The 23,235-nt window shown below is 62.1% G+C and overlaps 2 protein-coding genes across 6 annotated transcripts in view; one reads left to right on the top strand and one right to left on the bottom strand.

Moving 5' to 3' along the window:
• Positions 1-17,367, top strand: part of MMEL1 (membrane metalloendopeptidase like 1) — a 28,509-nt gene extending 11,142 nt beyond the window's left edge. The window contains exons 2-23 of the mRNA XM_034671197.1: positions 869-946; positions 1,641-1,700; positions 2,658-2,819; positions 3,044-3,124; positions 4,232-4,327; positions 4,684-4,802; positions 5,359-5,424; positions 6,806-6,940; positions 7,027-7,116; positions 10,380-10,516; positions 10,877-10,970; positions 12,237-12,365; positions 12,831-12,929; positions 13,418-13,501; positions 13,853-13,956; positions 14,242-14,300; positions 14,732-14,851; positions 15,718-15,851; positions 15,963-16,028; positions 16,588-16,683; positions 17,089-17,165; positions 17,254-17,367. Coding sequence (XP_034527088.1) covers positions 869-946; positions 1,641-1,700; positions 2,658-2,819; positions 3,044-3,124; positions 4,232-4,327; positions 4,684-4,802; positions 5,359-5,424; positions 6,806-6,940; positions 7,027-7,116; positions 10,380-10,516; positions 10,877-10,970; positions 12,237-12,365; positions 12,831-12,929; positions 13,418-13,501; positions 13,853-13,956; positions 14,242-14,300; positions 14,732-14,851; positions 15,718-15,851; positions 15,963-16,028; positions 16,588-16,683; positions 17,089-17,165; positions 17,254-17,353 — 2,186 coding nt within the window. The 3' untranslated portion in view covers positions 17,354-17,367. The remainder of the gene's footprint in view (positions 1-868; positions 947-1,640; positions 1,701-2,657; positions 2,820-3,043; positions 3,125-4,231; positions 4,328-4,683; positions 4,803-5,358; positions 5,425-6,805; positions 6,941-7,026; positions 7,117-10,379; positions 10,517-10,876; positions 10,971-12,236; positions 12,366-12,830; positions 12,930-13,417; positions 13,502-13,852; positions 13,957-14,241; positions 14,301-14,731; positions 14,852-15,717; positions 15,852-15,962; positions 16,029-16,587; positions 16,684-17,088; positions 17,166-17,253) is intronic.
• On the bottom strand, positions 6,770-21,844 carry PRXL2B (peroxiredoxin like 2B). 5 transcript variants are annotated; one of them, XR_004628703.1, is made up of 8 exons: positions 21,509-21,844; positions 19,907-19,970; positions 19,747-19,822; positions 19,355-19,511; positions 9,897-10,069; positions 9,425-9,494; positions 8,350-9,045; positions 6,821-6,886 (listed from the first exon to the last, which is right to left on the bottom strand). XR_004628703.1 is itself a non-coding variant. In XM_011231233.3 (7 exons), exons 1-7 carry the CDS (start codon positions 21,569-21,571, stop codon positions 18,871-18,873), a joined length of 603 nt encoding a protein of 200 aa, XP_011229535.1. In that variant the 5' UTR covers positions 21,572-21,760; the 3' UTR covers positions 18,711-18,870. The 5 variants fall into 5 exon arrangements, 2 of the variants coding, with proteins under 2 accessions (XP_034527087.1, XP_011229535.1); XR_004628702.1 differs by having other exon boundaries at positions 6,770-6,886; positions 8,350-9,494; XR_004628704.1 differs by lacking the exon at positions 9,425-9,494 and having other exon boundaries at positions 21,509-21,840.
• Between the last annotated feature and the right edge of the window lie 1,391 nt (positions 21,845-23,235).

Below are 23,235 nucleotides of genomic sequence, written 5' to 3'. Positions count from 1 at the left end.
GGGCTCTGGGTTAACGAGGCTGACAAGCCCCTGTGGGAGGGCCACGCCTTGGCACCCACGGACCATTTCATTTCTGGTTGGGATCAGCTCTGTTCTCCTGTGTCCATGGGGCTGGAGCTCTCTGAGGTGGGCCCTGGTCGGACTCACATCTGAATCTTCAGTGCCTGGCACTGGGGCTGACTCATAATAATCAACAAATGTTGGACTGACGGACGAACAAATGGTGGGTGGAAAGAGCAGCAACAACAGGTGGGGGAGAAATGCCTCTGCCCACCCATGCCAGACCCCATGATTCATAAGCATTCCTTCCAAAGGCCAGGACCCCAGGGAATACCCAGGGGGAGCTCTCTACACCCTGTGCATTCTCTGTGCATTCTCTGACCTGCAAGAGGCCCTGTTCCCTCCTCTCCACCAGGTGTCCAGGGCTGTAGGTGGCTAGGCCTGGCATGCCCTCTCCCTGGACCTGCCTCTCCCCTGTCCCTCCACCTCACCCTTCCCCACCCCCACTCCAGGTAGAATTGACAACCACCCGGAAGATCCCGATGCTGACCTGGGCAATGCCCCCATCCTATGCAGGGGAGGGATGGGGGGAGGGTGGCCATGGGTCAGAAAGTGAAAGTGACATCCTTTCCCCACAAATGAGCCTTTTGTTCCTGCCTTGGTAGGACCCCAGGAGCTGCCCACCTTGCATGGTGTGGCCCATGACCCCAAGATAGAAGAGGAAGTCAGAGAAGAAGGTCAGGCAGCCCCCAAAGCACCCTGGACCCCAGCACTGCAGGAAAATGCCAGGGCTGTCCCCAGCAAGCCCCAAAGTGCTCCCTGGGGTGGGGGCTGGAGGCAGAGAGCTGAGTGCTGTGTTTCTCCCCAGGGAAGCAGCTGACACTCTTTCCTAGCCGGCTTTGCTTCTCAAAGGAAGAGAAGACCATTGTCAAACGAAAACCCCGAGGTAGCTTTGCCTTCCCTATCAAAACACGCCCCAAGCAGGTGGGCTGGAAACTGGGCCTCCTATGGGCTGGGCGACTCATGGCAGCCCAGGGTGTGTAGCTGGGGAGTGGGGCCCTGCCCCGGGACCCCAGAGTCCCATAGAAAGACAGGACACAGCAGGGACACAGCCATGAGCACCTGCTAGTTGCAGGATATTCCCTGGGCTCCAGGAAACCAGCATGAGTTACGCTCACCCCCAGGCTTGGGGCGCCGTCCCTGAGACCAAGCAGGTGCACCTTTATACAACCAGCTAGCAGCCGGTACAGGGGTCGGAGGGGTCACAGTGTGCAGAGACAAGCAGCACAGGAAGGCTGCCTGGAGGAGGTGATAGGGACGAGAGCTGGCTGTCAAATAGGCAGGAGGGCAGAATGACCAGCTGCAGTCCTGGGGACCCGGGGAAGCTATGGGAATCCGTGGAGGCAGAGGGTGTAAAGAGGCTCCCGGGTCACAGCAGGGCTCAAGCCAGCATGAGGCTCACCCTCACTCAAAGCCCCTGTCCTGGGTCACCTGGGGAGGGCTCAGGGTCCCAGATTGGACTGCCCCTGGGGGCTTGGGGTGGTTTGAGGCCTGGCCCTGTCCACCCCAGCACACTGACCCCACCTAACACCCTATCCCACTCTGCCTCCCCACTTGCTCACGCCGCATCTTGCCCACAGCCATTCAACAGCCCAAGGAGACGGGCGAAATCTGCACCAGCCCTGGCTGCGTGATAGCAGGTAAGCCTCCTTCCCCACACCTTCCACAGCCCTGCACCCCCCCGGGGGGGGGCGGTCCATGATGCTGGCGCAGGATCCCCCAAGGCCAAGGGGAGCCACCTGAAGACGTGGCAGGGGGGGCTGGTGGGCAGACCCTAGCCCTGCCTGCAGATGGGGCCTCTGCGGTGGGCGAGAAAAACAGGTGTGCTCCCACTTCCCATCCGTGTGCCCTCCAGGAAGCCGCCCTGCCCCTGCCAAGGCCCCCACGACAAGGAAGGTAGTGCTGGGCCCAGGTCTTCCTGTAGTTACAGAAAGAAAGGTCACATGAACATACGAGTTTCCTCCCAGGAATTTGTCTTCAAATTGGGGTCCACATGCTGCTATTTGCAGACTGAAAAGAGTGAAAATGGTCTCAGGAAACACCAGTGAAAACTCAGAAATGAGATTTTTCTGCCCATGTAGGGGGTGTGGACAGGCGATTGGGTTGGTGCTTCCTGCCAGGCCCCAGCCAAGTAGGGGAGAAGGAGAGGGAGAGTCCCAGGTTAGAGGGTCCACAGGGGGAATCCAGCCTGGCCGCCTCAGCTGAGAGCCTTCAGCTGGACCCCACCGACCCTGCACATTCGGGGTGCTAGGGGCCAAGCCATCTCCTCTAACAGCAGACAAACCCTGAGTGGTGGGTAAGAGGCCCCCTCTCCCCCACAGACACACTGGCGAGTAAGGGGGCTCCAGGGGCAGGGCCCCCAGCACAGCACCCTCTGGGCACCCAGACTGCGGGCATCCAGGTTTGCAAGAGTGGACATAAAGGGCAGAAAGGTCACGGGGTTCCAGGTCTTGTGGCTTCCCTGCTTCGACCTCACTGAGGCTCGGAGAGGGTGACTGACGCTCCCAAGGGCTCGCAGCCATGATCAAGCATCCAGCAGCGCATCTGCGGCCCGTAACCAGCTGCCCCTCCCCCTCTCCGCCCGTCTCCACGAGCAGCGGCCAGGATCCTCCAGAACATGGACCCATCCAGGGAACCCTGTGACGACTTCTACCAGTACGCGTGCGGAGGCTGGCTGCAGCGCCACGTGATCCCCGAGACCAACTCCCGCTACAGTGTCTTTGACATCCTTCGGGATGAGCTGGAGGTCATCCTCAAAGGTGAGAGCAGCCGCGACCTTGGGGGCGGAGCTGGGGTGAGGCTGTGCGTCTGCCCCTCTAGGGTGGCCGTGGGGGCAGCGGGGACAGGGGAGAAGAAATCCCCCGGGATAAAGGCCTGGCAAGGGCAGAGGGACCACCTCTCCCCCAACGTGGTGGGGGCACTGGGACCTTTGACTTGGCGCAGCCGCCTCAGGCCTCCAGCCAGCTTCGTCCTCTGCCCACAGGGGTGCTGGAGAATTCCACCGCCAAGGACAGGCCAGCTGTGCAGAAGGCCAAGATGTTGTACCGCTCCTGCATGAACGAGAGTGAGTGCGGGGGGTTGGCGGGGTGGGGTGTTCCGGGACCCTACAGCCCCGCAGCACAGCATGGAGGGGGACATGCCACTCAGGACTCATGCCAGAGGGGCTGTGCCCCCACCGGACCACTGGGTCCAGGCTCCCCTGGGGACACAGCCTTGCTACCAGCTGCCTGTGACCCTATTTACACTCTGACACCAGCCCAGAGCCACATCATCGCAGGAGAAAAATGGTGAGGGGCCCACCTAGAGACCCTCGGGAAGGTACACATGCGTGCACGTGGACATGTGTATGTGCATGCATGAGTGCACTCGGATGTGTGTGTGCGAGTGTGCATGCGTGCACGTGGACGTGTGTGCATGTGTGCACATGGACGTGTGTGCATGCATGTGGACATGCGTGTGCGTGTGGATGCGTGTGCGTGTGCACATGGATGTGGTGTGTGTGTGCGTGCACGCACATGCTCACTGTTAAAGAATTAGCATACTTGTGAAGGACAGTGAGGCAGAATTTATTCGGGGCCGCCCTGGTCGGTGCAGGGCCCACTGCAGTGGGATTTTCCACGGGGGAAAGAGCAGGGACATATGTAGCCCAGGGGCAGCATGGGGCCAGTGGACAGAAACTTACTAGAAGGGGAAACTGGGGTGGGGGCTCTGGGGAAGCCAGCCTTACAGGACTGCTGCCAAAGGCAGGCTGGGGAGAAGAGACGTCACCTGGCCAGCCCTGCATCCCCACCTTCACCTTATTTGTGATGGAATTTCCCAAGCTCCCTGCCAAACCATCACTGCCCTGGAGAAGTTGTCCTTTCGGCCGCGATGCTGGAGCCCCCCCACCCAGGCCAAAGTGCCCAGGGCCGCCCACGGGGCACCTTTTAGAGCACTCCCAGGCCACAGGGCCTCCCTCAGGCTGGCTCGCCCAGCACCCGATCGCCTGTCCCCCGCCATGCCCCTCGTCCTGCCGGCCTGTCTGCTTTCACCGAGCCCCAGGCGCCTGTCCCAGCTGCACCCACCAGGCCCCTCGGCGTCCGGTGCTGCACTGTCTGATGGGGGCCACGCTCGGCGCCGGGCGTGCAGCATCCCTGCGCGTCTGGGGGAGTGACCTCTCCTCTCCTCTCAGGTGTGATAGAGAAACGAGACTCGCAGCCCCTGTTGAACATCCTGGACGTGATGGGAGGCTGGCCGGTGACCATGGAGAAGTGGAACGAGAGTGTAGGTAAGGCCAGGGCCTGGCAGCGGCCTCGCACAGCACACGGCGGACACCACCCGGGGCTCCTTGTAGCTGAGCCCCCCAGGCTCCTGCTGGCCAGTGTGTTCCAGCAGCTGGTGGGCCCCCTTCCAGGCCCCTAGGGAGTCCTCACCTCCCCCTCGCCGGGCTCGGGGGGCACAAGCGGACGAAAGGCCCCGCACGCAGCCCTGCTGTTCCCTGGGCACCGTTTCAGGAAGCAGGTCCCCCGTGTCCCTCAGCCCCCGGGGGCCCACAGTGTGCTTGCCACCACGAGCCGGGCAGGGGTTCGGAGGCGGGGACCCCGGGAGCCAGGAAGGCTGCAGCCTGAGGCGCTGACCCCCCAGGCCCCAGGTGGGAGCTGGAGCAGCAGCTGGCCCTGATGAACACGCAGTTCAACAGGCGCGTCCTCATTGACCTCTTCATCTGGAACGACGACCAGAACTCCAGCCGCCACATCATCTACGTACGAGCCGTGGCGGGGGCGGGTGCAGGCTGGGTCCCTTGTGCCTGGCTGGGGCGCTCCAGGGCAGCAGGGAGCCGGCCAGGGCTGGGGCTGGGGCGCGGGGGAGCTGCAGCACTGTTCCCAGAGCCCTGCTCCTGTCCGTGTCCTGCTCGGGGGCACTGGCTGCCCACGGAACCGGGTCCCGGTCCGGGGAGCTGGCCCGTGTGCCGAGCCGGTTCTCAGGACCATCTGTCCGGGCCTCTGTCACCAGGGCAGGAAGGCTGACCTCAAGAAGCCACCACTGGCCACAGCTAGGCCACACTGCTCTGGGAGGGCAAGGGTGCCGTGAGGCCACCTCTCAGTCCGCCCTGCAGCCCAGGCCCCATGGCCCTCCGCCCATCAGTCAAAGAGCAGGGCCGGGACACCAGTGCCCACACACACACCAGCGTGTGCCCCTTCCTGGTGGAGCCCATGTTTCCACTCAGTTCAGGGGGAGTGGAGAGAGCTGCTGTCCTCCTCAGCCAGGCTGTGGGGACCCCCGGCTCCTTGCCCAGGTTCATGCCCTCTGTGTCTCCAGATAGACCAGCCCACCTTGGGCATGCCGTCCCGAGACTACTATTTCAACGAGGGCAGCAACCAGAAGGTAAGTAGGGCTGGCCCTCGGCCCCCCGGGCACTTTTTTGCCTGCCCCTCTGCCCTGTCTGCCCCACCACTTCGGAGCCCACCTGTGGTCCAGTTTCCCTTTGTGACCCCTTGACCCTCACCGCCCACAGCTAGCCTCTCTGAGTGCCTGCAGGGGGCCCTGAGGCCTGTGGACAAGCTAAGCTCGGCCGGCCTTCGGCATCATCAAAGGGACCGTCCCCAAACGCCCTGTGCCATATATGGGGACAAGCTCGGCTTGGCCCGTAGCCCTGAGGGTCACACCCCATATGTCCGTCCCACAGTGCAGGGCTGCAGTCCACACTGCTGGTCTGCTGTGTAGAGCCTTCTGAGATCTGAACACAGGCCACCCGAGCCTGGGCCCGCTCGCTTAACCGTTCTGCTCCTGCATCAAGGGAAGAGGGAGACAAGGAGCCAAAGAGGGGAGAGCGGGGTAGAAGGAAGAGCCGAGGAGCAGCCTGTGACAGGTGGAAGTTGTGAAATGACCCATGGCAGGGAAGCAGTACGGTGGGCTTCCTGGTGGAGGCAGGCTATGAGCTAGGCTGTGAAGGATGGGTCCAGCCAGGAGAAAAGCCGAACGTGGCTGACGGAAGAGCCCTGGGGTGGGGTAGCAGAGCTGAGAGAACCAGACTGGGTGGCAGCAGAGACTCGGGATCTGGACGGTCTCATGCCCATCAGCGTGGGCAGCTGTGGTCGACCCTGGCCGCAGGTGTCAGCCCACCTGATGCCGGAGGAGGTGGGCTTCTGGCTCCTACCTACGATGAGGGAAGCCCATCCTAGGATGGGGCACGGAGAAAGCAGGTCCAGGAGGGGCCTCCATCCTCCGTACCCACCACCTGACCCTCGGGTGGACAGGAGCCTAGAGAGGGCAGCCCAGCCAACAGCCCTGGGCCGGCCCTGGACCTTTACTAAGCACCTGCTGTGTGCCCAGCACTTTACACGCAGCCATGCAGCCAGACAGAATAGGTCTCCGGTCCTGCGGGAACCCAGGGGCACGGGGTCACTGGCCTGGAAGGGGTGGAGCAGGGAGGGCAGCTCTGAGCTGGGAGGGCGTGGCCTCAGCGTGCAGCCCACCACGCAGGCGTGAGGAAGCAGGTCCGCTCCGCCTGGAGCTCGCAGCTCCCACGCAGGCTTGCCGCAGAGTGCGAGCCGCCGCTGAAGCCCTGGCCTGGGAGGGCGCGACAGTCTGGAGTGCCCCGTCCCAGTGCTCGTGGGGCCTTGCCATCACCTGCTGGCCGAGCTCGGCCCCACGAGCCACCTGGGGGCCTGCTTCGTGTCATACGCCCACCCCCACCCCACAGAGAGCTCCATGGGGGCCAAGGTGGCCGAGGCCGCCGGACTCCGTTCTGCATCCTTTGGCCCAGGTGCGGGAAGCCTACCTGCAGTTCATGGTGTCGGTGGCCACGATGCTACGGGCAGACACGAACCTCCCGGAGAACAGCTACCTGGTGCGGGAGGACATGGCGCAGGTGCTGGAGCTGGAGACGCAGCTGGCAAACGTGAGGCCGCAGCGCGGGGGCGGGGCAGGGGCGGCCTGGCTCCCCGGGCCCCCCAGCCGCAGCGTGACCACCTGCCCCCGGTGCAGGCCACCGCCCCCCAGGAGGAGAGGCACGATGTCACCACCTTGTACCATAGGATGAGCCTGGAGGACCTCCAGAACAAGTTTGGCCTGAAGGTGAGTGCCCGCCACCCACACGGCCCTGCCTCCGTCTGCTAAGCCTCAGAAACAGACGCATGGGCACACACACCAGGGACGCTCTCACACTGGGACAGCAGGAGCCAACTGGGGGACACAGCCCCCCCTATCTATGAGGCGGCTGCAACAACGACCCCACTTTTCTGAGCAGGAAACAGGCCTGGAGGGGTTGTTGATGAACCAGAGCCAGGGAGACCCCCACCCAGGGCACTCTGTCCCCAACTCTGCCGCACGGATCTGCCCATGCCAGACCGAAGGCTGCCCCACACCGCCAGACCCTCAGGCCCTCCCTCCCTGCTGGCCAGGACTTATGCTCAGGGACTGGGGCAGGGGAAGAGCAGCCCAGGCCAGAGAGGGAGGGGAGCACCCCACCCAGCCCCAAGCTTAGCTGGCCGGCCACCCTGGGCAGCCATCCTGTCCAGCGGCCTCCCCCAGGAGGGGCAGGGGTGCGGTTCTAGCCACCACCGGCCTTACAAGCAAGGCCCAGGTCAAAAGGCGGAGAGGGTGGGCGAGGACAGAGCCAGGTCAGAGGGCTGAGGGCCTGAGCGGGTATGGAGCCAAAGTCAGAGGGAGGAGAGGGCAGGGGCCAGGGATAGAAACGAAAGCTCCTAACTCCCGACCAGAAAATGAAAGTGTCCAGAGCCGTAGAACAGAATAGGAAAACTCAGAGAGACTCCTGCCCAGGGCTCATGGCACTTCGTGTTCCGGAAGGCTCCATGGTCCCTGGAGCCTGCCCTCTTGTTTGGCACTGGCTCTCAGTGGTGGCCTGCTATGGCCACCCCCCTCTACACGGCCCATCAGCTGGCCCACGCCCCAGCGGGCACTTGGGGGAGCCCGGCCCTGCTCTAGCACTGGCCGCATTTGTGAACCAAGGAGGCAATCCCCACCTTGCACCCGTGCTACCAGGCAGGCCAGGAGAGAGAAAGAGCGGGACCTACAGAGTGTGTCAGAAAGCAGGGAGAGGGTGGGACGACGGCAGCCAGGAGTGGCCACGCCCCACGGCTGATGGTGGGAGAGAAGCTTGGAGGAGGGACCATCTGCAACGTGCAGCCCCAACAGAGGGGCAGTAAAGGCCAAGGTCCTGAGGCAGGAGTCACAAGGCCGCTGGAAGGCAGATGAGGCCCTGGAGGTGACAGGGTGGATGGGGCCAGACCTCCAGGGCACTGGCCTTACTGCTGTGTGAGAGGGGTTTGGGGCCCAGACTTGACTCACAGCGAGGACCAGGCTGCACCTTGTCCAGGCGGGAAATGGTGGCAGCTGGGACAACTGTTAGCAGACGTGCTGAGAGGGCTGGATTCTGGATCTATTTGGAAGCTAGAGCCAGCAGGATTTGCAAATGCCCTAAATGTGGGAAGCGAAGAAAGAGAACTCCGATGGCCTGCAGGTGCCGTGCCACGGTGATGGCACGGGAGCAGCCCCGCGGAACGTCCCGGAAGCCAGGCCTCAACGGCGTCTGCCGCCTGATGCTTTATAACACTAAGGCTTGCCTCCACGTGAGCTTGTGCGCACAGCCCTCGCTCAGATCAGAACCACTACGGCCACCCCTCCTGGGGGCCCTTCCCCTGCCCTCCCCCGAAGCAGCCACCACCCCGACTTCTGCCACCACAAGACTCGACATCACGCCAGACAAGCTGGCTCACTTGCACGGGGCTTCTCTCGTCCTACGTGTTGTAGGGGAGACCACATCTCACCGTCATTATGCCCCATCTCACTGGGCATCAGGCGAGCTTTCACTCATCCTGACTGCTGTATGATCCATTCTGAGAACACGCGACAGTTACGCCCCCGCTGTACTCCTTAGACCTCTGGGTCAGATCACATTCTGGACTCTTCTGAATAATGTGGCCACGCTCATTCTAGTGCATGTCCTTTGGGGTGCACATGCGTGCACTGTTGTTGGGTATCTACCTAGGAATGAGATGGCCAAGTCACAGAACACAGATATGTTCGTCTTTAGCCGATAACGCCAAACCTTCCCCCTGGGTACAGAGCTGACGTCCCCAAAAGCAGTGTATGAAACGTCCTCTTAAGGTGCCTTACTCACCTTTCATCAGATTTACTCTTAGCCATCTCGTTTTTCTCATACTGTTAGGAAGGGCCTCATTGGTAACATATCTTCATATTTTTGTTGCTAGCCTAGAGTCTGAGCTCATACACAGGCAGTTTTACTGTACTGATACTTTATCTGTAGGTCCTTTCAGAGTTCATGCACATGAAATCATGTCCTTTGTGAACAATCAGTTTTATTTCTTCCCTTTCAAACTCTTCCTGATTTTATTTCACTTACTGGTCTTACTTGAGCTGGCGGGGACACTCGGCACAGCTAACGTCACAATAGCAGACATCTCGTTTCCTTCCTAAGAAGAAGAGCCCGCAACATCTCAGTTTTCACGTTTGCTGTGGACGTGTTTGTTTTTGTTGTTGCTGCTGTTGTACGTAGATTCCCTTCATCAGATTATTGCATTTACCTTCTATTTCTGGTCTGCTAAGAGTTTTTATCATGAACAGATGGTGAAATTTACTAAAGTCTTCCTTTCTGCATCCATCAAAATTAGGATGTGATATCCTGCTTTATCCAGTTATCACGGCAAATTAACAGGATTCGATTTTCAAATGTTACACCAAACTTGAATTGCTTGAATAAATCAAATTTGACTGTGATGTCTTATCCATTTTATATAGGTGCGGATAAATCCTAATTGCTTATATTTTCCTTAGAATTTTTGTATCTATGATCATAAATGAGACTAGCCTGTTACCTTCTTTCTTTGTAATATCCTGATTTTGGTATTAAGTTATTCTTGGCGTCAAAAATCCAATTCAGAAGAGTTTTCTCTTCCTCTCCTCTGGGAAATTTGAGTAGGATTCGCAGTATGTCTTCCTTACATGTCAGATAGCATCCATTGGAATAGCCAAATGAGTATGGAAATTTCTACGTGGGAATATTTCAAATTAAAGATCAGTTCATTACATGCAAGACTGTATTTGCTACACTTTGGTCATTTTGCTAAGTTGTGGGGTTTTTTTCAGGAATTTTTTCACCACACTAAAGTTTTTAAATACAGTGGTGTATATTCTCTTATCACAGTCTGTAGGCTCTGTGCTAATGTCACCCCTCCTTCCCCTGATTCTGATCCTCCATGCCTTCTCTCTTATTCTCTGAATGTTCTTTGGTGGGAGCTAGATTTCTTGGATGCCAGGAGCTGTGCCTCCCTCTTTCTCCTCATGCCCTCCTTCCCCAGGGGTTTAACTGGACCCTCTTCATACAATCTGTGCTGTCCTCTGTCAAAATCAAACTGCTGCCAGATGAAGAAGTGGTGGTCTACGGCATCCCCTACCTCCAGAACCTTGAAGACATCATCGATGTCTACTCAGCCAGGTGAAGACCCAGGGAAGGTCCCCAGCATCCCTGTCCCTGCCCCCCACCCCTGCGGCTTCTCCTCACAGGAGAGGACCCCAGGGAGCATTTACTCTGGGAGTGAGGGACATGAGCGGGTCAATGTTAGCAACCAACAGAGCCTTAGGGAGAGATGTGAACCCTCCTTGAGGTGTTGCAAGCATCCGGGAGCAGACAGACTGTATCTGGGGGTTGTCCTAGAGGCTTCCTCCACCACCCCGCTTGCAGTGAGCTCCCTGCTTGGCATAGAACCTGTTGACCAAGGGCCCATGAACCAAATCTCCTCTCTAGGCGTATACCACTCACCTGTTCTATACCCCACCCTCTGCCTCCTGCCCTCAGGACCATGCAGAACTACCTGGTCTGGCGCCTGGTGTTGGATCGCATTAGTAGCCTGAGCCAGCGATTCAAGGATGCACGCGCAAGCTACCGCAAGGTGAGCGGGACCCCACAGAGGCGGCTCCTGCCCCTGCCCTGTCATTGGGTCACTCAGTTTATGGTACTGAGCACCTGCTATGGACCAAACTCCAAGGTCCACACTGGGATCGGATCCATGAAAGAGGCTAACAAGGTATTTGCCCTCTTGGGGCAGTCGACAAACTGGACATCTGCTCTTTCAAAAGCAACAAGTAGGACATCAGAGGAAGGGACAGGACAGGGAGAGCCTCTCTGTGAAGCTGACACTGGAGACCTTGAGGAGAGAATGACTGAGACATGAAAAGACTGGGGCAGGTTCCCAAGGAAGGGACACCCCAGGGCCACGTGAAGGAAAGGAAGGAGATGAGGTCAGGGAGAGCGATGGGGGCCAGTAATCATGGGACCGATGTATGGATTCCACATGCCCTGAAAGCCGCTGAGGTGTTAAGAGTGGGAAGCACAGCCTGGTGTCCTGCTTGTGTGGTCATTCTGGCTGCTCTGAGGGTGGGGTGCAGTCAGGGCAGAGCAGGGGACCCACTGGGAAGCCCTGTGGTCTTGGTGGCTATTATGGGACAATGATCAGGGGGTCATGGAATCAGAGTGGAGACAGGGCCATCATCCAGGTGGGGTGACTGGTTGGACCAGGGCATCGGCAGCAGATGAAGGTGCCTACAACAGAGAGTTGAGGTACGAATGGGGGGACGAGAGATGAGGGAGTCAGGGGGACTCTGTGGTTCTTTGCTAGAGAAATGGGACAGGCAGAGGTCCTCCACCACGTGAGGAAAACATGGCAGAACAGGTTGGGGCAAGTCAGGACCCCTGCTGGTTATGTTGGCTCGGAGACACTACTAACCAAGCGTCTCTACTTCAGTGATGGAAAACTGGGGCCCAGAGAGCTGGTGGCTTGCAGCTGAGCTGGGTATGGCCCCCAGGGCCTCCAGAGTCAACACCAGCCTGTGCTTTGGGGTGGGGCTGGGGTCCTTGAGGTCAGAATCCGGCCAGACAGCCAGGCCAGGGTGGCAAGAACAGAGGGCAAGGAGGCACTGGGGGCTGCCCTGGTAGGGGAGGGCCCTACCACTGCCCGGGGGTAAAGGCCCGACCCAGAGCCCGGGTCGGGAGCCCTCCCCTGAAAACTGCACACTCGGTCCTGCCCGCACCCATGACCAGCCCTCAGAGGGGAGTCTGAGTGCATCCGTGCCCCCCACTGGCTCCTGGGCACCCTGAGGCCGAGGACAGGTAAAGGCAGCAATGAGCAGGCGAGTGAATGGCTGACGGGCCGCCGCAGGCGCTGTACGGCACGTCCGTGGAGGAGGTGCGCTGGCGGGAGTGCGTCAGCTACGTCAACAGCAACATGGAGAGCGCCGTGGGCTCCCTCTACGTCAGGGAGGCCTTCCGGGGAGACAGCAAGGACGCGGTGGGTGCTCTGTGCTTGGACTGCTCCGGCGCCCCCATCCATGGTCCATGGCCCAGGGCCAGGTGCTTCCTCCCCGCAGGGACGCTGGCCCACAGTGGGTGGGGGCCCAGGTCCCAACCCCACACCCCACGTGGTGACTCCTAGCTCCCAGTGTGGGAACCCCGAGGGCCCCTCAGCCTCGCGTGTGTGCTCGGTGGTTCTGGGAAGTACACATTTGCCCAGAGGCTCCACCCCCAACCCTACAGGCCTGTCTGGGAAAGGGGACAGGTCACACAGGCTATGAGTCCAGGGGCGGCAGGCCCCAGGCCCACCCAGGAGAAAGACCGGCAGTCAGGACCCCTGTCCCGGTGGGGATCATTCCTCATCCCCAACCCCAACGCCACAGCAGGAACGGGGCTTTGGACCAGACCTCGGCAGAGACCCCAAAGCTAGTCATGCAGGACAAGGGCCATGCACTCCCCCCAGGTCAGAGAGCTCATCAACAAGGTGCGAGCGGTGTTCGTGGAGACCCTGGATGAGCTGCGCTGGATGGACGAGGCGTCCAAGAAGAAGGCCCAGGAGAAGGTGGGCGGGCGGCTGGAGTTCCAAGGTCAGGGCTTCCTGCCGGGAGAGGGCAGCCCCAGCGTGGGGGCACAGGGTGACCATCGCCATACCCACATAGAGATGAATTCACCGAGGCTGGGCATGGCTTGCTCAGAAAGGGGCTGTGGCCAAAAGCGCGACCAGAAGCCAAGTCTGGGAGACCCCCCAGCACCCCTGGCAACTGGTGGGGGTGGCCATGGCCTTGGAGCAGAAGGCCCTCTGGGCCGATGTGACAAACGGAAGGCGAGCGACTCCGCCCAGCGCCCGCCCCATCAGACCCCAGGCTGGCTGTCAGGTGGACGTTCAGCCTTGGGCTGAGCTGGTCCACGTCTGTCCCCATTAAACCTCCCCACAGCCTACAAGGAGGGGCCGCGTCCCTGAGCCCCTTACCCACAGCGCAGTGAAGCGAGGGGCAGGGCCAGGATCCCCACAGTGGGGCAGGCACAAGTTGGCCCCAACGTCCTCCCTAGGCCATGAACATCCGGGAGCAGATTGGGTACCCAGACTACATCCTGGAGGAGGGAAACAAGCACCTGGACGAGGAGTACTCCAATGTGCGTCCCAGCCCCGGCCAAGGGGCCCGCCAGGACCTCCCCTGCTCCCGCACCCCCACCCCGGTGGGCCCCTGAAGCAGCCCTGTGAACCATAAGCCTTCAATGCCCTGGCAGGTGGCTCTGGCACTCACTTGGCCGCTAACTGAGTGGGCAGCTCCAGAGTTCCCTGTCACAGGGGGGACACTGAGGTTGCATAAATGCCCAGAGCCAGCAAGGGCACCCCCCGCCCCCCACCTGCACCCAGAGCGTGTTGGCCTTGCGCAGGACTGCCTGGCCAGTCCCAAGGCCAGTCGCCGGCCGCTCTCGGCCTCCCCTGCTTGCACACTGGCAGTGACAGCCCCTCTCCCATAGCTGAACTTCTCGGAGGACCAGTACTTTGAAAACAGTCTTCAGAACCTCAAGGCTGGGGCCCAGCGGAGCCTCAAGAAGCTGCGGGAGAAGGCGGACCAGAGCCTGTGAGTGTGGGCAGCACACGGGAGCCGCTGGGCCGAGCACAGGGCCAGCTGGGGGGCCACTGGGGCCGACTCAGCCCCCTGCACCTTCTGCTCTGGGGCCCAGGGCTTGGGGAGGATTCGGATCTTTGGATTGCCCAGACTCGCCCCGGCTGTGGGTGACACTGGTCTCATGGCACGGCCACTGTGACACGGGCCCTATGTGAGGGTGGGCTCTGGTCAGCCGGGAGGGGGCCTGGGGGGAGGGGCTCAGAGGCAGGCTCCAGGTGACCAGCCTGTCCATCACAGCTGGATCATCGGGGCGGCCGTGGTTAATGCGTTCTACTCCCCAAACCGAAACCAGATAGGTATGTTCACCCACTCCGTGACTGACCCCAGCCCCTCAAGTGCCACCAGCAGCCCCCACCCCTTCCTCCTGGGGGGCACCTCCAGCCTGCGCTCAGAAGGAGAGAACCTCTCCCCACCTGTAGGAACTTCCCAATCACCCCACCTGCAGGGCGTTCCTCTCCTTTGTCTGCGAGTGGTGGGGCGAGGTCTTAGAGACTGGGGCCGCACACCCCTGTCCCGAAGGCAGCAGAGAACGGTGGGAAGAGCCTGGATCTGCTGTGCGCTGGCCCTGGCCTCTCAGCCCCGGGACCTTGACTTTCTTGTCTGTAACATGGGCCCATTTGGAGCCCTGCCTCCTGGGCTGCGGGGTTTAATGGCAGGTGCCCGCCCCAGCCTGGCGCACGGGAGGTGTGCTGGCTCAGGGCCTGTTCCCCACCCCGTCCCCGAGCAGTGTTCCCCGCTGGGATCCTGCAGCCTCCTTTCTTCAGCAAGGAACAGCCACAGGCCTTGAACTTTGGGGGCATTGGGATGGTGATCGGGCACGAGATCACTCACGGCTTTGACGACAATGGTAGGGAAGCTGCATGGGCGCTCAGAGCGACGCTGGCAAGTCGCACTGAGCCGCAGTCCCAGGAGGGGACAGAGGGACAGGGGCTTGGGGCTGTCCATCCCACCCCTGTGTGATTCAGATGGGGACACTGAAGCTCAGGGCATGGGAAGGACTTGCCAGGTCCCCAGGGGAGCTACAGAGGCAGAACAGGTCTTGAACGGCAGGCCCCGGTCAGGCCTCTTGCTCTAGGCAGAGCCACGAAGGAGAGGCCACAGGGCCTGACCCAGACTCCACCTCAGTCACTGGCCATTCTCGTCCCTGGGCCTGTGACCTGGGGACAGCAACACCATGTCCCGTGTAGCTCTGAAGCTCTGAACCTGCCATTATTCCAGGGTGGCCAGCATCCTCCAGCCCCGGGATGCACTGACCCAGCGTTCCCACCTCCCACCGTGGGCTGGGGACCCCTGCCTGGCTCTAGGGGCCTGTGAGTGTGCACAGGGGCTCCAGCTGCAGCCCAGAAAGGCTGGCTTTCCCACGGAGCTTGACCACTGGGACCTTCTGAGGGCAGCCTCGTGTCCCCCCAAGACCATGTGCTCCCCTTACCTGGGGTCCGGAGAGTTTGGACACCCCAGAAAGGGTCATTAAACCCTGACACCAGACAGCCCAGGCCCTGACTCCGGGGGTGGCAAGGGAGACCACCAAAGCCCCCCTCCCGGGCCTAAGCAGCCTGGCGACACTGTGCCGACCCTTCAAGCAGGCCGATGCCCTTCAGGGGCCCGCTTCCTGCTCACACATGAGCTCTAGGTATTGGGGCTCCTGGGAGGACGCACGGTGAGGCTGGCACTGGGCAGGCAGGGCCATGTGGGCAGCCCGATGTGCCCACCCAGGCCGAAACTTTGACAAAAACGGCAACATGCTGGATTGGTGGAGCAACTTCTCAGCCCAGCACTTCCAGGAGCAGTCGGAGTGCATGGTCCACCAGTACGGGAACTACTCCTGGGATCTGGCCGACAACCAGAACGTGAGCGAGCCACCAGCGGCGCCGCCGCCCCCAAGGACCCGCACCCCAGCCCTGGCCCCGGGGGGAGGCAGGGCAGCCCGGCCACCCAGCCATCCCGGGTCCTGTGCGCAGGTGAACGGCTTCAGTACACTTGGGGAGAACATCGCCGACAACGGAGGGGTGCGGCAGGCACACAAGGTGGGTCCGAGCGGGGGCCCTCCAGGAAGGGCGCCTCAGTGAGGCAGAGACGAGGCATACCCTGGGACCCTTCTGTATCAGTACTGGAAGGCAGCAGGGCCCCGGGGGAGCGAGCCTGGCCGTGGGTGGGTGGGCACCTGGCTGTTCTGCCCGTATTTTACCCTGACCTTAGCGGAGCCTTCGACCTCTGGGGAAACCACTGTCCATCTCCAAGTGAGACAGTGACATTCACCACGTCCCCGGCGGCCTCGGCAGCACCCCTACACCTGCAGCCTCAGGCTCTGGGCCTTGGGAGCTCATTCTGGGTGGGTGCTGCATGGCCGTCTGCCTGAGCCCAGCCAGTGGAGCACTGAGATGACCACTAGGCAATTAAGGTAGGAGTGACCATCCCTGGGGTGCTCAAAGGGCCTTAAGCTGCAGAGACAGGACCTCCACCAGGAGTAGGCCCTGGAGCTGGACCTCCATTCTCCTGGACCCGAGGGCCCCCGAGGCCCTGCGGGCTGGTGTGGCCCTGGGAACGAGGGCAGGCCTGGGCCCAGTACCTGCTTGGCACCCGCAGGCTTACCTGAAGTGGATGGCAGAAGGTGGCAAGGACCAGCAGCTGCCAGGACTGGAACTGAGCTATGACCAGCTGTTCTTTATCAACTATGCCCAGGTAGGAGCCCTAGTCCCCACCCCACCTGCCGCCGTGCCCGCTGGGAACCTGCTGGGAGGCCTCCACTATGGACGCTTCCAGGGAAGTGGTGAGCGGGCAAGCCAGGCAGAACCAGAAGTTACCAGCCTGGAAACCTTCCTAGAGGAAGAGGATGGCAGGGGGTTGGAGCCTGAGAGGGTTCAGATGGAGCTGGGGCTCCCCTCCCCACACCCAAGAAGAGGCAGCCTGGGACCGGTGGGACTCCCCTGTGCCTGGAAAGAAATGAGACCACTCGCCTGTCCCTGCCACCCCAGGCCCTCCCCACCTGCGCCTGGATCCCCTCAGGGCCCCCCTTATTCCTCCTTCCCATCCCCCCAGTCCCGCCCTTCCCCCAGTCCTGCAGCCACGCCCCTCGTGCACCCACAGGTGTGGTGTGGGTCCTACCGGCCTGAGTTTGCCATACAGTCCATCAAGACCGACGTCCACAGCCCCCTGAAGTACAGGCAAGTAGCCCCTGCCTCCCCGCGGGCAGCCCCCTCCCCCCACCCCGGGCACCCAGGGAAGCTGGCTCAGGCCCCTGGTCGCCCTCAGGGTGCTGGGCTCGCTGCAGAACCTGGCGGCCTTCGCGGACGCCTTCCACTGCGCCCAGGGCACCCACATGCACCCGCATGAGCGCTGCCGCGTCTGGTAGCCATGGGCGAGCCGCACTGCGTGGCCCACGCGCACCCGCCGCCCAAAGCCAGGCGTCCCTTCGGCGTGCAGCTGGAGCCTGCGAGGCCAGCACACATCCTGCCCCGCGCCTGGACCGCAGCCGCAGCCCCGGGGCAGAGCGGCGCCCCCTGGTGCCCTCTGGCTTGCGGCCAGGGCGCTGCGCCCCAGCCCCATAGACCTGTTTAACTGTCTGCACCCACTCTCCAAAGCGTCCTTGTCAGCTGTCCACAAGCTTCAGACTTGAGCTAAGTAAACGCTTCAAAGAAGTCAGTGGCCTTGTCTGCTCTGGAGGGCCCCGGGGACAGGCGGGGTGGCAGTGCCCGAGGCTGTAAGCGCTGGCTCTGCGCGGGCTGCAGGCGGCCTCGGGCAAAACAGCAGCCAAGCGGGGAAACAGCAGGGTACCATGTGGACGGAGGACCGCTCCTGATGACTGTCTCCAGGGTCTCTGTGCTGCGGCACAGCAGTGACCAGGATGCCCCCAAACACTGGCCCCCTGTGGCCCCCCACTCAGATGGGAGGAAGGGCTGCTGACTCAGCAGCTGCCTGAGGGTGGGAGGTGGGCCGAGGGGACTAGGGAGCCATAGCTCAGAATTTAGACTTTGGGTTTTACGTAACTAGAGGCCAGTGGAGAAGTTTAACCACAAACGGACATTGTCACCTGCCCTGAGTTTTTAAATGACCCCTGAGAGACGGACTGAATGGAGCGTGGGGGGGGGGGGTAAGGTGGGAGGAAGCTGGGAGGCCAGCTAGGAGGCCGCTGTGGTCACCCAGTCCAAGCCAGAGGGGTCCAGGGGAGGTGCTGAGACGGTCATCTGAACCCACTGAGACCAGAGAGCCCCTGACAAGGGGGCCGGGGGCAGGTTTCCACTCTGGATGTGGGTTCCAGTTCCTGCTGCACCCGCCAAGGAATGGCACTGGGAGAGCTGGGTGAACCAGCTGGGCCAAGACTCCCCTTGGCCAGCCACCCCCAGCACGGTGCAAATGACAAATCTCATCAGTGAAGGTCCTTCCTCTCCCTAAGTCCCACTGTCCGTGGTGCTCCAGCGGCTGGATAGAGACCATCTCCTCCCTGGAAACCCAGCAGACCTGAGCACTGGGCCCAACCCCTCCAGGCCACGCTCTCTCCTGGGGAGTTCCCGATCCCACCCTCAGCTCCTGCACCCCGGGCCTGTCCTCAGACCCCTGACCATCCTGTGCCACAGGCCTGAGGTCACCAGGGAGGCTGCAGGAGCATTTCCAGCACTCCCCACCCCCTCCCAGGAAAGCCTGCGGACCCCTGACCGCCCTGCTGGCCAGGGCGAAAGCGACAAGAGACACAGTTGCCGAGGACTCAGGGCTCAGAGCCAACAAAAAAACCTAGTTTAATGTTCACTGCCACCGTGGGACCCGGCAGAGCTTGGTGCCCCCATCCCAAAATTCTGGAGAGATTCTTCACATCCAGCTCCCAGCATGCCCGAGGCCGCAGATGCCACCCAGACCCCCAGCGGTCTCAGTGGTTCACCTTGTGCACGCTTCCTCACACTGTGGGGCAGCAGAGGCCTCGTCAGGCTGGCCACCCTTCCCGGCTTCGAGGGCAGCTGGTCCCACCCACCAGCGGTCTGCGGCCCAAGTGCTGGACACTCCCCTCCCCCTGGGCACAGGAGGCCAGCCACCAGGACCCCACTAATGCTGGCTATGGTCACCTGGGACAAGCCCTGCCCAACCCCCCCAAGGCTAAGAGGACAGGAGGCTCGTCTGCCTTGCAGCCCTGGGTAGCCCTCTGCCGTCTGGGGAGGGCCCTGCTGTGCCCACCATCTAGCCACCCTGCCCCTGGGTCCCTGGGCTGACAGTGACATCCTGGGCTTCCCTGAGCACAAAATTCCCTGAAGCCTGCAACGTCCAGCCTAACACCTGGCCACACCCAGCACTCAACCCAGGGAAGGTGGGTGTGTGTAGGGGCTGTTCTTAGTGGGCAGTGCCCCCCCCACAGGCCCAAGCTCACCTGGGGCGACTCACTGGCACAGCCTTCTGCAGAGATGCCCAGGGCCTGCAAGATGGTCTCCTGGGGAACATAGTCGCCTGGGGACTTCTGGACGAAGTGTAGCAACACTCTGTCACCACCTACAGCAGCAGGGAGGCGGTCAGGGTACCCCTGCAGGCTGGGAGGATGGAGGCAGCCCTGGTTGTCCATGACCCCACCTGGTTATCCTGACCAGTGGGCTGTTCTGGCCACATCCCACCCAGTTAAGCCAACACTCAAGAACTGGGCCACCCCACAGAGAAGACTTGACAAGACCAACAAACCAGAAGGTCAGGGCATGCGGCCAGGTTCAGCAAGACCTTCCGACCCCGTGCGACCAGGCACTGACCTCTGACGCCCCTTTCCCAGCCCACCTTTGGTAACCACCAGCAGCCCTCCGCTCTGCAGCAAGTCCCCAGACAGGTTCCCCTGGATGCCAACAGCTTTGGCCTGGAGGGAGGGGAGCAGGTCCAGGTCGGCCCTAGAGGGAAGTCCCACCACCCCAAGTCCCACCCAGCCTTGGCCATCACAAACCTTGAGGGCCACATCGCGCACAGGCTTCCCCAGGGCGGCCGGCACAATGCTCAAGCCGTTGTACCTGCGAAGACACAGTGGGCCTGTCCAGGCTCTGGCTCTTCGCCGAAGCCTTAGCCCCAGCGCCTGTCCCCAGACTACCAGGTGCACAGACCAATTCACACAAGCAAGCGTCACCTCATCTGACCAGGGACTCGGGCCATCCAGCAGGCCTGGGGCCCCGCAGAAGATCTGGGGAGCGTGGACTGGCCCCCATGCTGGATGACCGGGGCGGGGGGGGGGATGGCGGGGGCAGGTTTGGCTCAGCTGGCACCACTAATCCAGCCCAGCAGCAAGCATATGTATGACCCAGGCCCCGGAGGGGGTGTGATGGCCCCTAGGCACGAGGCTCCAGGCCCCCTCTGCAGCCTGCTGGGGGTCGATCTTGGGTGAGAAGCCTAACCTACAGTTGTAACAGCCCCCAAGAGACAGCCCTGCAGAAGGACCGGCAGAGCAGTGGATCCCCCAGGGCCACGCGCTCAGGAAGAGGCCAGCAGTGAGAGGATAAAGAAGCAGTGCCCCCACACGCACCGCCTGAAGCCCAGCTCCCTATAGCACTGCTTGCTCTCATCCAGGTAGAGCTCTGGAAAGCAAAGACCGCAGGTGTGTACTCTGGCCCATCCACCACCTGGCCCACCCTCCTGCATCCAGCCCCCTGTCCACCCTTGCTTGCCCACTCAGGACAGGGGAGAGCAGAGCGGAGCTGAGTGTCCCCACTGTTAGAGGAGTGGAGACCCAGAGGTGACAGGGAAAGGGAGGAGCAGGACTTGCCTGGACTCTGCCCCCCGGCCCAGGGCTCTGCAGGGGCATATCCTGAGTGCCAGGGAGAAGAGTCTAACAGGGTGGGAAAGTGGGGGCAAGCCGCAGCCTTGTCCTAGCTACTCCTTCAGGCTCCTGGGAAGGTGGGGAACTTGCAGCTACCCAGTAAAGACCCATGGTGGTGATTGGAGGCCAGCATCACCCCTGGGCCCTGCCACTGTGCACAGTGGGAGGGACATCATGGCTGGGGGATGCAGGTAAGGGCAACAGGTGGAGAACCCAGGAAAAATGACTGGAGATCCTGGAGCGAGAAGGTTGAGGGCTGGGCAAGGAGGAGCTGACCTGGGCCCTGAGCTTGAGGGAGGGTCTCAAGGTAGCTGGACGGGCTACAGTAGGAGGAGACAAGCAGAGCACAGGCACCTCCAGCGAAATAGCCGCCGTCCAGGAACTCCTGCAGGCCCAGGGCCTCGGGTCCCACGCCCACCAGGCGCACGCCGTGCTGGTCCAGTAGCCCCTTGAGGCTGCTGAGGTCCTGGGCGATCCAGCGACACACCGAGCAACCGAAGCGCCGCAGGCCAGCCACCACGCACGCCTGCTCCCGCCACAGACTCCGCAGCTCCACGGCCTGCGTGGGGGGGCGAGGGGCGCCGCTGGACCACGCCCTCGCGCATCAGCGCCCCCAGCTCCACCGCGCAAGCCCCACGACCCTCTCAAGACCCCCGAGGCCGGCCCGGGATGCCATTGCCAGGGAGCACCAGCAGGTGCCAGGAGCCCACCCACCGTCCTACGCTCGTCCGGCCTCACCTCCCCGGTCACTGCGTGCTTCAGGACACACGCGCCCACGCGGGCAAGGTCCACCGCGCTCATGTCTTCCTGCCGCCCTGCTCCCGACTGCGGACCCTTCTTGGGGCTGCGGGCCCCACTCCCGGCCGCCTTGGCCACAGCCCTCCCACCCAGGCCACGCCCCCAGCCCGGGTCTCCTTCCCGGCCCCGCGCCCAGGTCCTGCCCCTCTGCCGGCCCCGCCCCGGATGGTTCACCCCCGCCACCCCTCAACGCCCCTACCACAGCCCCGACTGCGCCTCGTCACTTGTTTTGCATATGCATAAGCCCGTCGGCCAATGGGGCCAATGCGCCGGCGGCCTGGGGGCGGGGGGGACGGAGCTCGCGGAGGGGCAGCGGGAGCGTTATGCGCCTGCGCACGGAGCTGCCTCGCGTGGGGTCAGGCTCCGATGCGGGCGCAGGCGCAGAGCGGAGGAACCCGCGGGGTGTAGGTCCGGGGTGGGGGGCGAGCGGTTTGCCTGGCAGGCTTGAGGGGCTCAAAGGGAGCCCCTGTGTGGTGGCTCTGGCGCCCCGGCGGCGGTCCTACGGGCACTGGAGCACCAGGGCTTAGCCTTTACCCTGGCTCTTGTTTCAGCGTTAAAATCCATGCGAATGTATCGTTTTCTCAATTCCACGTGTGCGTTGGCTGTCATCATAAAATACCGGCAATTTCTTACAAGCGAAATAGCTTCTTTTAACCCCCAACCTTTGTGCAACATGGGCCCGAAAGAAGGAACAGCGGCTTGCTACCGGCCTTGCGACGGTGTCCTGTTTATCGCTGACAACAGCCCGGCCCCACCTGTGAGCGTCCGTTTTATCGATGACGGCCTGAGACACGGGGGCGATAAGTGAAGCCAAGACTTCACCCAGAAAACGGTCACCCAAGCTGACATCCGCCCCCATCTGTGGGCTTCTGCGCTCAGCTTCACTCCCCAGGTCCCAAGAGACCTCCAGGGACTGGACCAGGCTGCAGACCCCAGGGGGATGCCTGCCCCTGGGGTTGGGAGAGGGAGCCCCCTCCTGACACGGCGCAGTATATCACAGGACCCCCAATACAGAAGGGGAGACAGGCCCAAGAGACTTCTGCTCCCCTCCTTGCAGGGCTGGGAGATTGGAGGCGCTGCGGTGGCTGGAGCGGGGGCTCCTGCAGGTCTAGCCCCCATCTCACACGGAGAACATTCGTGTCCCGGGTATTGAAGCAGGAGGAGCAGAAAGAGGAAGGAGGCCACACGGAGATGGACAGCAGTCCACCAGGGAAGGAGGAATCTGGGACCCCTGCAGCTCCAGAGCCCAGGAGCGCAGCCCCCAGAGGCCAGGGCTGGTTCTGTGAGGGGGGGCTGTCACCCCCGGGGAGCGGGGACCCACGAGGGAGGCAGCCAATTTCAGGGACACCCTCAGAAGGAGAAGCGTGAGGTCAAGGACTCCTCTCCCGCGCCCTGTGCATCTCCCCCTAGCGCTCCTGGTGCTGCAGGCAAAGGAGCAGGAGACCCGGTTTGACGCCCCAGGCCCAGCCCCACGGAGCAGGGAGGTGGCCTGGCCGGTGAGGGGCTATGACAACACAGCAGGGCCCTTGGTGCCCACGGATCTTATTTTACAAAGGTGACTGAGGCCTGGGCGTGGGCCTGGGGCTTTTACTGAGTGGTGAGCAGGAGACAGCAGCCCCCGCCCCTGCCCCCCAACTCCTACCCTCCGGAGCACAGTTTGCACCCCG

This window comes from Ailuropoda melanoleuca, chromosome 11 (genome assembly GCF_002007445.2).
Source record: "Ailuropoda melanoleuca isolate Jingjing chromosome 11, ASM200744v2, whole genome shotgun sequence".
NCBI lineage: Eukaryota > Metazoa > Chordata > Mammalia > Carnivora > Ursidae > Ailuropoda > Ailuropoda melanoleuca.
Note: the sequence above shows the minus strand (reverse complement) of the source record. Positions and strands in the feature narration are given on the sequence as shown.